The 12,304-nt window shown below is 35.4% G+C and overlaps 2 protein-coding genes across 4 annotated transcripts; one reads left to right on the top strand and one right to left on the bottom strand.

Annotated features, from left to right (window-relative positions):
- Window positions 1-263: 263 nt before the first annotated feature.
- Window positions 264-6,359, bottom strand: LOC9329922 (protein FAM91A1). 3 transcript variants are annotated; one of them, XM_021013132.1, is made up of 12 exons: window positions 6,244-6,359; window positions 5,765-5,911; window positions 5,447-5,564; window positions 4,934-5,030; window positions 4,734-4,840; window positions 4,312-4,434; window positions 4,026-4,179; window positions 3,631-3,691; window positions 3,164-3,531; window positions 1,402-3,028; window positions 1,039-1,319; window positions 264-537 (listed from the first exon to the last, which is right to left on the bottom strand). In XM_021013132.1, exons 2-11 carry the CDS (start codon window positions 5,890-5,892, stop codon window positions 1,073-1,075), a joined length of 3,030 nt encoding a protein of 1,009 aa, XP_020868791.1. In that variant the 5' UTR covers window positions 5,893-5,911; window positions 6,244-6,359; the 3' UTR covers window positions 264-537; window positions 1,039-1,072. The 3 variants fall into 3 exon arrangements, with proteins under 3 accessions (XP_020868791.1, XP_020868793.1, XP_020868792.1); XM_021013134.1 differs by lacking the exons at window positions 4,734-4,840; window positions 4,934-5,030; window positions 5,447-5,564; window positions 5,765-5,911; window positions 6,244-6,359 and having other exon boundaries at window positions 4,026-4,169; window positions 4,312-4,404; XM_021013133.1 differs by lacking the exons at window positions 4,734-4,840; window positions 4,934-5,030; window positions 5,447-5,564; window positions 5,765-5,911; window positions 6,244-6,359 and having other exon boundaries at window positions 4,026-4,205; window positions 4,312-4,392.
- Window positions 6,360-9,313: 2,954 nt separating this feature from the next.
- On the top strand, window positions 9,314-10,523 carry LOC9329921 (homeobox-leucine zipper protein HOX4). The gene is made up of 2 exons (XM_002893814.2): window positions 9,314-9,919; window positions 10,052-10,523. The coding sequence occupies exons 1-2, from the start codon at window positions 9,623-9,625 to the stop codon at window positions 10,325-10,327; spliced, it is 573 nt and encodes a 190-aa protein (XP_002893860.1). The 5' UTR covers window positions 9,314-9,622; the 3' UTR covers window positions 10,328-10,523.
- The last annotated feature ends 1,781 nt before the right edge of the window (window positions 10,524-12,304 follow it).

Below are 12,304 nucleotides of genomic sequence, written 5' to 3'. Positions count from 1 at the left end.
ATTATTAATTCGAATATATTCCAAAAAAAAATCAAAGATCCGATTTCAGAATTTCAGGTCAATTTTCTGATTTTAACCCGACTCATTTTCATTTGTACTTCTCTTTTAATAGTATAGAGATGGTTGATTTTGGTGCGTATATGTATAGCAAAAAGAGGATTTTTTTATTGTAGGAAGAAAAAGATACTGAAAATATAATTTGTTGTTAGAAAAAGATACTGAAAATCTAATAACGTCATCGATGTAATAACCGGGCCATCGAAAATTGGAACAAAATTGATATAAAATCTGTGCAACCCAAAACTCCTCTATAAACCACAGCCTTCCTTGACAGTTGACACTACACAGTCTCCAAAAGACTTTCAAGCGAAGCACAAATGGTATTAAGGATACATTCATTCATTCGTTAGCCAAATGTATAAATTGTAAAATTCCTAATGCTTTGCTAGGTATAAGCAACATCAGTTCAGTCTGATGGTCGCCGCAGATGCATTTTCCAGTCGGCCAGAATGTAAAACAAACAAACAAGAACCCGACCTGCAAATACATCTAGCAGAGTTAGATCTTTGTCATTCGTTTCAGTGGGCAAACCAAACCAAATCCGAACTGAAGTTTTTAAGAACGATTGGTTAATTATTTTAAAAACCAAGAAACTGAAACCAATTTTAGTGTAATCAAACTGAATAAACAAAAATTAATTGAGAAATTACACTCATATCATATGTACATAGTAAAAATAGTTGTCATCATATTACACTAGTATAAATTAGATAACTAACTTTAAGCTCGTTTTTTAAAAAATGAAAATCGGAAACCAAACCGCAATGGCATCAAATCAAACAAAGTTCATCAAATCAAACGGTTTGAATCCAAACCGAAAACAACTAGTCATGGATTTGTAAAACCGAAATAACAGAATGTCCACTTCTAAATATATGCAGATGCAAACGAAATTCACAGAGCTAGATCCTAGTGATACAGACTATGAACACGGCTGAGAGCCTGAGATTCAAGATTTCAGTTGATACAATTACGTACCTTTTACAAGATTAGAATCTTTTTGAGTACTAGTCTACTTCGGGGCAAGGGATGCAGACGCGGCAGCAGCTTCTGCTATGAGAGCAACCGGTTGGCGAGCCTGAAGGCAAGCGCCAATATCAAAAGGGTGCAACTCTGTACCATCATAGAGAAGATTCAGTCCTGGAAGAATCACTTCTCGGCTATCTGCTTCATCAGCATCTGCTCTTGTTGTACTTAAAGGAGCATTCTCATCAATGCTCCTTGTGGCGGCCTCGAACACTGGTGCCAGGGTGTAGGATCTGCGACCACCCCACAAAACTCCTCAACAACCAAGCAAAGAAATAAAAATATTCATGAGACATGGAAAGGAACTAAACTGACCTAAGAATGCTACCATCGAAGCTCAGAACTTCAGTCCGGCAACGCTGGCGATTAGCTAGTTTCAGCCTTTGAAATTCACTTGTGGCTCCGGAAATTGGTGAGGAAGGGTCCACGAGTGGGTTCCACCTTCCACTTGCGTAGGTCATGAGCTTATTACTACGGGTAGGCTCCTTAACTTGTTCTTTCTGGTAAAGAACTTTAGCAGCTGGACCTGTTGCTTGGTACAGTGCACATATATCTTTCAACCTTTTCCTTATACATTGCATTGCATCGTGTTGTTCCATGAGCGAATCTGCTTGAAGTAACTGTGAAGAGACGATCCTTTTGCAGATATTGTTGCATAACTTTGGACTGAAAAGTGGAAGCCCAAACTCCACGGTTAAAGGGACCCATTCATACTTCTCATCATCATCAGGAGAAAAATGCTTCGAAGAATCCTTTGCTTTAAAGAGTTTCAAAAGGCGAATGTAACCGACTGTCTTCAATTCCATGTTGTTTGCCAGCTTAGTTAAAACAGAGTTCAACTTTGTATTTTCCTCGAGGGGAAGTCCAAGCTCGTCGCCGAAATGAGGAATGGAACCATCAGAATTCTTCAGGGGTAATGGTATATCTAAAGTAACAATTCTTCCAGAGCTATCAAGATCATGCTTGCTGATAGGCTGAACAAGAACAGCTGAGCACTTGAGAAGGCAATTTAAACAGTGCAACAAAATACTTCCCTTGACCAAGTTACCTTCAAACTTGTTTCCTAAACCACCAACCGAAGATCCATCCCAAGACCAAATGATAGCTTTCTCACAGCCAGCTAGTGGAGCAGGAAGCATCCGCAGACACTGCCCTTTCATCAAGATAACCGACAAAGGCCCAATGCCCACGGTTGAATACAGTACCAATTTCATCCACTGTGTCATGGATGAATGGGAGGGAGGACCGAAATGAACAGGGCCTGACGGTCCAGGAAGAACAGTCGTAAGTGGAAGAGGAATCATGGAAACAACAATATCATAGTCACGGGAAAACAAACGATCTAGAGTAGCTGGTGTTAGAGAAGCCAGACTTTCACAACGGAGAATATCAACACGATATTTTTTCCTTTTCTTGTTTCCTTTACCGGTGTCGGGTCCATCTACAGGAATTGGCTTCCCCTCATTTTCAAGGTTAAGGTTAGAACTGAAGGTCTCAGTCAAGGCAGTAGTATCGACAGACGGTGTACTGGAAGCTGCTTCATGCTTAGCGCTTTCAGGGACATGCTCAGTGCTTTCAGGGACATGCTCTGTCGACAAGGGATCCTCTTGAGGGGTGTCTGAAACCGTGGAGGCCTCACTATTTTGGCTAGTTAAAGAATCTCCCGAATTATCAGGTAAATTAACATCTGCAAGAAGAGTAACAGCCTCATCATTGCTCAAAGTTCCCGAACCCATTGTATCAACTATTGTATCAGTAGCTACTCCACCAGATATCAAACATTCCAGGACACAACGAAGGCTAAAGGCATGATTTGCAAATTCTTGCAATTCACCCTCAAATTTCGCTCCCTCTAATGTGCTCAAATCCTGGCAAAGGTCTGGGATACTAGTATGTCCGAGTTTTCCCGCTTCATAGAGTGTCACAGCATGAGATTTCAATCCTACAATAGCGTTCATGAACATGTATGGAATATATTAGAATAATGCAAAAAGTGATCCTTTACAAAGATAATTGATATTCATGGGCTTTTAATAGATGTAAGTTAACCATCAAATAGAACTATAGGAAAGTTTACCTGGTGACACAGAACCCATCATTAAATACGATGTTATATTAGCATCAACTATGAAAGCAACCCGAACATGGCTAGAACGTGATCCAGAGCTTTCAGTCCCTAAATTATCTCCATGTTGAGCCTCATCACCATCAGCGGACTTGTAGGTAGAATATGCATTTTCGTCATCACTGAGGACGGCACGTGGAGACCCAGGCATAATCTTGTCATGAAGCACAGATGACGGATCAATTAACTTGACAGCCCATCCCAACCGGCAAACAAAAGATGCAGCAGCCTGTAATTGAGTTACGTCAGCTTGCAAAGTGGATGCCAGCTCTGCAACTGTTGAGTTCTCATTTGAAACTACAAAAACTGCATAGAGTAATCTGCAAAATGTAGTTGCAGCTATTAAAGTCCTAGATAATCTCAGGGGTAACTAAAACCAGGATAATATAAGCTTCCATGTGGCACAATAGTTCCCTTACTCTTCAATGGGATCTTCGTAAGACTGCTCTCTGTTAGAGATGAACCCTTCAAGCTTTGAAACTGAAAGAGGAACGCAAAAGGACATGCATCTCAGTGAAAATTTCCCTTTCAAAATAGAAAATATGAGACTGACATATGAATCTAAGAACAGGCTATCTAAGAGCTTCACTGGCTCTGTTCCAAGTAAGTAAAAGTAGCATGAAATAGTATTGGTAAAAAATGATAAAAAAAAATTTAGTTATATGAAGAGCTGGTTATGAATCTGTTCTTGGAACCCCCTGACATGCGATTATATGCCTCAGCAAAAATTCAACATTATCCACCCTTGATGTAGATTGTAAGTAAAGATAGAAGAAATGGTGTGGTATGAAAATATTGGCAAACATAAACTCACCTTTAAAGCGGTCGTCCTGATAGACTGGGACATCAAAATATACCAATCCCCTCTGGTACAGGCCTTTTATGACTTCTGGATCGAAGAGGAAATATGCATTAGCTTCCTCTTTGCAGATTTTATCTATTGTTGCCATCTCATCTTCTGAAAGTTTCTATGCAAAGAACAAGGAAATAAGATCTGTTATCAGACAAAGAACAAGTAAGATGACAGTGACATCGTTCACTCTGAGTAAACTTTGTTTGAAAAGGAAGAAATGAAAAAGATAAAGAAGAGCTTAGGTTACCTTAAACTCTTCTATGGTGAAGTTGACAAGGCAAACACCCCACCAAGGGTCAATAGAGAAATCCACAGGTTGAGTAGGTAAGAAGTCTTTTGCAATTGATTTATTCAGCTTCCACATTATTTTCTGGAAAGTTCGAAACATGTATGAGAAGTATAAGACATAATAGATGTTGAATTACATCCACTTATAGGCTCAAGTTATAATGATACACTATGATGCTCTAAACTTTTTAAAATTACAGAGCCAGAAAATATAAACAAGAAATACTCCATCTAAAAATTTTGCAAACATTGAATTCCCATATTTTTACCCAAAATAAAGATTCTTCAAGTCAAAAGTCAAAGGAAAAGATAATTTGCAGAGAGTAACTTGCACGACATGCCTGGCACATAAATCAGTATAGAGTCTAGACGAAAAAGTACCTTAGATCTGCATTTATTCATGATATCAATGAACTCATTCCTCCCTATTCCTGTAAGCCGGAAAGCATCTGCCGCACTGAAGTTTGGAATACTGTCATAAGGTTGCTCTGTGTCAAATTAAAAGGAATGAGAATGACAAAATCACTGGCTCAAACTTTAGGTAAGTAAAAAGAGAGCTCTAGAGTAAAGCAACAATTTACCATTTCTCATGACTTCAAATATCATATCACAGTAGTATCTGAAAGGTGATATCCTCATCACACGGCAAACATACTCTGCAAGGTGGTATGGAAAGAGCTGCAGGTAATTGTTAAAAGCAATTAAGATTAATTTCTCGGACAGTAATAGAAAAGAATGCTCTATATATTTCGTCCTAGATCACAAAGTTTCTCTCCTTGTATACACTATGTGAACCGACGACTATCATTCAGAGTAAGAAACATAGTAATAAATGACCATCACAGACTATGCTATCTAGAATCTAAAATAACCCTTGTTAGCCACTATTATAGATTCCAAACCCTTTTCTAATACATTGTCGCTCTAATACCAAAAATTGTGCTGCGAGAAAGCCATTAAATACGAGATAAAAGGATGAATGAAGAAAAGAAAAAAAAATAGGGAAACTACAGAAAAATGATTCGCCAGTAACTCTCCACTAGAATGCAATTAAAATAAAAAGACCTCTTAGAGAGTAATCCATCAACACGCACCGCCAGATTCTTTCGCAAGTAACGCATCATATCTTCATAATATTCACCTTCTTTGCAAACTTTACAAGCAAAACATGTATTCCATAGGAGTCTTTTCTTTATACAATGCGCCGTAACCCTACATCAAGAATCAAAACAGTGAAAAAAGGATACTGCTATGTAAAGGTAAACTACAAATAAGCTCTAGATCAGCTCAATTCCAATTAGGCAATTCAACATGAGAACAAATGCTCATTGTAGAAGAACGTAAAACAAACTGAAAACTTATGTAACCGTGCCCCGAGCCACTGTACGCAGAATGCATAAAGAAAAACTAACCTTCTATGCCATTCATCCTTCGACCCAAGAATAGATTGGAGTCGTTTCGGGAGGTTTTCCCATGGACATTCTTCCCTTACAGCTTTCGATATCAACTGGTCCTCTATTGTTACTGGAGTGTGCTGCATCTTCCCCAAATTCTGGTATCTTCCAATGACATCAACAAAATTCAAGATAAATAGTTGGAATGAGGTATTTAAGCTTTAATCTAGCCATTAGAAGAAGCAATTCAGAATCATCATCACACCAAGTTCTTCTTCCACCGACAAATTCGACAAACCTAGATCAATTTCTAATCCTAATCGGCTACACAATGCAAAAATCAAGCACAGAAATGGAGTCTAATGTCAACTACTAGATGAAATTTTGAAGAACATCGGCGAGTGAATATGCAGCGATCGTACACTTCTGATCCGTAATACATAACGCAATTCGAAGATGAGACCATGGAATTGGCTATCGGAGATCAGAGGTAGTACCTGAGCACACACCGGAGATGGCAGAGAAAATTAGAGTTTCCTTGACCGGAATCTCATGAGATCTGAAGCGACTGCAAAAAAAATTGGCAATGACTGATCTTGGCTCATGGGCCGAAGCTGGTACAATGTGGGCCTGAAAGTTTATATGTGGGCCCCATAAGCATACAGTACAACAAAAATCATAGCAATAGAAAGAAAAAGGAAACAATTCGGGATATATTTTCCTTGGACATTATTGTAATTAAAAATTCGATGGACAAATTTTTCTTTTTTTTTTATCAACAGCTTTTAATTAAAATTCAAAAGAGTCATGAGATGGACAAAATTATCTATCAGATTTTCAATATTTATTCAACACTTTTTTTTAGTAAAAAGAAAGAGAAATTCCTAAAAATAGCCCTAAAACAAGTTTTATTGACAATAATAGCACACACTCCATAAACTTCCAAAAATAGCACTAGTTAGCTTACTATTAGTGTTTTTGTTCTAAAAATTTTATCACTAGTTTTTTTTTCAATAATACCACAATTTTTATATAAAAGCTATTCAACAAAATAAATTAGAAATAAATTTAAAATATTATATTTGGGTTCTCTATTTCCAATTTAGGGTATATATTTCCACCATTTAAAAGAGATTTATTTCTTTTAATATTAGTTTGTGGTATTATATTTGGGTTCCCTATTTCCAAATTAGGGTATATATTTCCACTATTTAAAAACAATTTTGATTCAATTTAATATTAGATTAGTGTTTGCTCTCTTTTTTATTTTCTATCTTATATTTTCATTAAGTTTAATTGAAGTTTATGGTGCTATTTGTAGAACTTTTCAAATGACGTGCTATTTTTGGAAAAAATAACTTTTTTGGGGCTATTTGTGTCAATCTCCCAAAAAGAAAACCAAAGGATTTTTGAATATATCCCAAATATTAAGCCAAGAAAAAAAAAAGCTTTTCTTTGCTAGAGCTAATTGACTATTTTAGATGGACACTCGTTTAATCGGTTCTGTTCGGTACGGGTTATACAGTTTTTCTATTTATTTTTGTTGTGGAAAAAAATTATAATATAAATTAACCTGACTAACAAATTTTAATTACTATTATAGGTTTCAATTATATTTATTTGTGTTTTCATATATTTGATTAAATATATTAATTTTAGTGAATTTTGGTTAAACAAATCGGTTTCATATAATTCAGATTTGGTTAGGTTCGGTTCAGAAAATCCAGTATAAAAACTTATGTATTGTTTGAATTAATCTAATAAAATTTGATTTGGATTAGGTTTGGTGAATTTTAGTTTGGTTTAGTAAAATACCGTTCATTTGGTAATTTAGTAGGGCCCTAGTTTTTAGCTAAAGTGAATATTTGCTTAGACTTTAAAGTTGTTTATTTTACTTTGTTTTTGGCAAAGAAGAATTTAACGTCGTTTATGTTTATGTTACCTAGAAATGTAAGGTTTAATCTTATTGATTTATGAAAAGATTACAACTCGTATAAATATACAATGTCATTGCCTTACCCTAGAAATATACAGTAAATGCAAAATATACAAAACAATAGTATATACTAGAGAAATATTCTCTTTATAATAAAGAGCATTTCTTATTTTACTATGGCAATTGCATGCATGTATCCACCTTACAATATTTGCTTTACTTTCATTTTCACTTGTTTTCTCCAACTTTGACATTTTTTGTCACAAATCTTTTTTCTAGTGGTCCATTTCTTTCGTGGCCTGTTTTATATACACATATACTGATGTACACACCTTGTTGTAAGATATTCTTTTTACATGCATGTGTAGACCCATGGACATCTGTTACGTATAAGCATTAAATGTTTTAAGCAATTTCGACAAATATTAGTTGACATTGTACGTTTTAGCTATATGTTAATTAGGGTTTGTTTGAATCTAAATCGTTGTCAAAACCAAGATTACTATGTGGTCCAGTAATTGGTTTAAATGGGTAGAGAATTTGCCATGTGGAACAAGATGAGAGAGTTTTGGCATATATATAATTTACTCTGGTTATTGAAAGAAATCGTTATCGAGATGGGAGACTTTTTGTTTGATGCGTAGAAGTTGTAGACACTAGACGTGTGATCATTGCAAATCTTGTTTCCTAGATTTTGACATCAAGTATAAAAGAGTTTTAACTTAGAAAATGAATTTTGTTTTCTTTTTCTCATTTTAAGGATGATTTTCGTTGTCTTAACGGATACTACCATTAGCATCGCAAATCAAGAGGTTTGGATACAGAATTCAAGTGGTAAAAGATTTGTCTTGTGGATTAAAACTAATTAAGGTATGATTCTCCGTTTACAAACATGTCGATAAATCAATCCATCGCTAACCGATTTAAATGCTAAAAATATCTGATTCTCTCTAGAGTTTAAAACTAATCTGGATTATATTTATATTAAAGAACAACTACAAACATTTGTAGTACTTCGTAGTGGTGGTGGTACTCTCAAACTTCAATTGTGGGCTACACTTTGACGGACTCTTGTTTTATGCTATGAGAGGGACATGTGTCGGTTATTGTAGCTGTAAAGAAACCATGGTCGGTGTGATTAGAGAATCTTCCACTTTGCGGTTTTCAACACCTTCTTCAATTTAGACCGGGTCCATAGACTTTGTAGGTTTTTCGTTTCCACGGGACTTGTATATTAAAATATACTAAAAAGCTTATAAAACACCACTTTTGATATTACAAAAAGGAATAAAAAGAGAGTTTTACTCATTCTAATCTCCTTTTAAAAAAACTCTTGTGATCTACCACTTCTTTAAAAAAATCTTGTGATTGAAATTTTAGAATTTTGTATAATTTTTATTTATTTTGATTTTGATAAATCATTTTATGTATAATAATTTTTGAATTTTGTGTGTTTTGAAAACTTACATAATGTGCTAAATCGTGGTTTATGTTTAATCATTTTGCTCCTTCTCAAGTTTATTGATAAGTACAAAATAAATCAGCGTATATTTAAAGTTAATTGTTTTTTTCATAATTCATTCATTACACGATATTTTTCATATACCATATACAACTAAAAAAATATCATTCTATTAATCTGCAAAAAAAATTGAAGAAAACATTATAGGCATATAAAAAAACAGTAGATACAAGATAAGATATGAACTAAAGTGTTAAGAGGTTTGTTGTGTAGTGGATTTCAAAGTTAGCGAAAAGGTTTCACTATAAGAAAGAGAACGCCTATATATACATAAGTTGTTGTGTTGTGGTTAACAACGTTCTTTATTTCAAGTTTCTCACATCAATCATTTTAGAAAAACCTAATCTCTTATGTTTACCATTTTCTTTCATCTCTTCTAATTCTCTATTTTAAAGCACAGAAAAATCTAAACAGCAATATGGAAGAAGACACATTCTCATTGGGTGGGAAGAAGAGAAGATTGAGTGTAGATCAAGTCAATACACTTGAGATGAACTTCAAAGAAGAGAACAAGCTCGAGCAGGAGAGGAAAGTGAGGATCGCGGACGAGACAGGGCTGCATCCAAAACAAGTGGCCGTGTGGTTCCAAAACCGACGTGCCCGTTGGAAGACTAAGCAACTTGAACGAGACTATTGCGTCCTTAAAGCTCATTATGACTCTCTCAAGCTTGAGTACAATAATCTTGAGCATGAGACACAAGTTCTTACCTCAAAGGTATAGTTATACTCACTAAGCACAAACAACACGAGCTGTGAATTTATATCGTTTCCACATATGGGTCTGTGTCTAATAAATAAGATATTGAATCACTTACTAAATTTCTATGTTTTATGTTTTGTTTCATAGCTTAAAGAGCTAAGAGCCAAAGTGAGAGAAGAAAAGAGAGAAGAGGAACATACCATGTCTCTTAAAGAACAGAAACGAGAAACCGAAGAGGAAAATGATAAGATCTTTCAGATGGTACCTACGTCTCACAACGGCTTATGTTCTTCGACAACTTTAGGATCGATGGCTGAACCTTGCCAGTTCAGAAATTATCCGGAAAAAGAAATAATTATGGTGAAACTAAAAGAACTCCGCAATTTAAATTATGTTGATTATGCTTCTAATCTCCAATGGTAAAATTAATTACATGATCTAGTCTATATGTAAATTAAGCTCTAATTGAACAATTTGTGATAGGGTTTGGTAGATGTAGACTATTTACTGCTTTGCTCAAGTTCATTATTAGGTATGAACGATGACAATATGGTAATAACGAATTCTTGGATTGTACATGAAATAAACTGATAACATCGTATTTTTACTCGTTTTTACTATTATTTCTAGGTGTTTTTAGTAAGCATTATATGTGATTTTGGTGATTATAAAAGATTTTCCCAAGTATTCATAGTGTTAAGAGTCTTTACAGATTTTTAGACAAAAAAAAAACAAAAAGTGGAGCAAAACACAATTCAGGACAGTTTCAGAGGTTCATATTACGGGATACTTGTGAAGACCTTCCCGGTCACCAAATGAAAGTTCTTGGTGTCTTTAGATCGGTAGAAGAGTCTTCTTTCACCTCTAAGTGGATTTATAGCAAACTAGCAAGCCGTTCAGAAGATATTCCCAAAACAGTGGATACATGTCCTGTAGCAGCGAAAAGAAGTGTGTTCGGGGTGAAGCCTCTTAGCTAGACTGGTAACTGTTATCTCAGAAATATAGATGCATATCACAATACGTACACACAAATACGTACATTTTATTGAATAAGTAACAAGTAGAGAACTGAAACCTGAAATACGTATACAAGTATGTACACCGTCGATCCCTTCTCTGCTTCAACGTAAGAACAACGTATAGATTGATAGAGGCTTGCATTAAGAAATCTCCTAAGACAGAATTTCGCCCCTACGGTGGTGTTAGTAGCTTTTTGTGGGCGTCTATCTTGCAGGATACAACTATCCATCTCTGTATTCACACCTCTATAGAGACCCTAGCAAACCTACTTTGAGATTCTCAGAAATTGAATTCAGGAGAAGAAGAAGATTAGAATCAATCTCAATCTCTGTTTCTCCTTAGTCTCTCTGGTATTGTTCTTCTCTCTCTTGTGTATCGTCCCCTCTCTACATCATGATGTCTCTTTAATTATTAATCCAAGCGGTACTTGATCAAAGAGATGCTTCTCTTACATCAATCGTTGCTTTTCTAATCGTCACATACGTAACAAGAGACGTGATGTTATTTTCACAAGTAGAGGGGTATTAACATAAATACAAATGTTTATGTAAATAAACATGTAAATATTAAACATGTAAATAACCACCAACAATACCCCACATTTTCTATTCAAACTCAACAATACCCAACATTTGAATAGAAAATAAGCTTCACAATATCTGAGAAAATAGAATCAATATGCATCGGTAAAGGTGTCTTTTGGACTTGAACCTTTCCTAGTAAACACTTATCGGATTTACTTTGTGGGTAGTGAACTCTTGTCTTGAACTAACCACATTTGATAGTAAACCGAGACAATAAGTGAAACACATATATCATCAGAACATATCCCGACTTCATGAGAGCTCTAGAGAATTTAGCCATATCAATTCTCGTAGGTGCGACCGCGACACCACTCTCATATAGGTAACATTAATTAAGAATAGTCCATTCTATCCCACTTGTAAGCACAAGATATTAATGTTATAAGAATAAAAATGTATCCCTTTAATCGTCAATGGAAACACATTTAACTTCATAGGAACTAGTAATGTGTATTTCTCTCTTGAGCCTTCCTCAGCTAGTTTGCCTTTTGAACCTAAGCCATGGGATCTCCAATGTTGCTAGATAAGGTTTCCACCAAGTGATGACTCATTGTGTTGGCTTCAAACCAATTCCCCTCAAAGTGAATACGACTTGCTCTTTCGGTAGGCCTTTAGTCAAAAGATCAGCCAAGTTTCCCTTTGATCTAATATAATCCAATGCAATCACCCCATTGGAAAGCAAGTATCGTATTGTGGCATGTCTCCTTCGAATATGCCTTGACTTGCCATTGAAATTTTTATTTCTCCTTATATTTAAGGCAACCATATTGTCACAATGGATACATAGTGCAGTTAC

This window comes from Arabidopsis lyrata, assembly GCF_000004255.2.
Source record: "Arabidopsis lyrata subsp. lyrata unplaced genomic scaffold ARALYscaffold_1, whole genome shotgun sequence".
Taxonomy (NCBI): domain Eukaryota; kingdom Viridiplantae; phylum Streptophyta; class Magnoliopsida; order Brassicales; family Brassicaceae; genus Arabidopsis; species Arabidopsis lyrata.
This window is presented reverse-complemented; position numbering and strand designations above follow the sequence as displayed.

Excerpts from the sequence above, each read along its gene's own strand:
- LOC9329922 (XM_021013132.1), bottom strand. The coding sequence starts at position 5,892 with ATGCAGCACACTCCAGTAACAATAGAGGACCAGTTGATATCGAAAGCT. Across the intron at positions 5,565-5,764 it reads AAGGATGAATGGCATAGAAG|GGTTACGGCGCATTGTATAA; the intron begins GTTAGTTTTTCT and ends TTCTTGATGTAG. Across the intron at positions 4,435-4,733 it reads TGAATAAATGCAGATCTAAG|AAAATAATGTGGAAGCTGAA; the intron begins GTACTTTTTCGT and ends CGAACTTTCCAG.
- LOC9329921 (XM_002893814.2), top strand. The coding sequence starts at position 9,623 with ATGGAAGAAGACACATTCTCATTGGGTGGGAAGAAGAGAAGATTGAGT. Across the intron at positions 9,920-10,051 it reads CACAAGTTCTTACCTCAAAG|CTTAAAGAGCTAAGAGCCAA; the intron begins GTATAGTTATAC and ends TTTGTTTCATAG.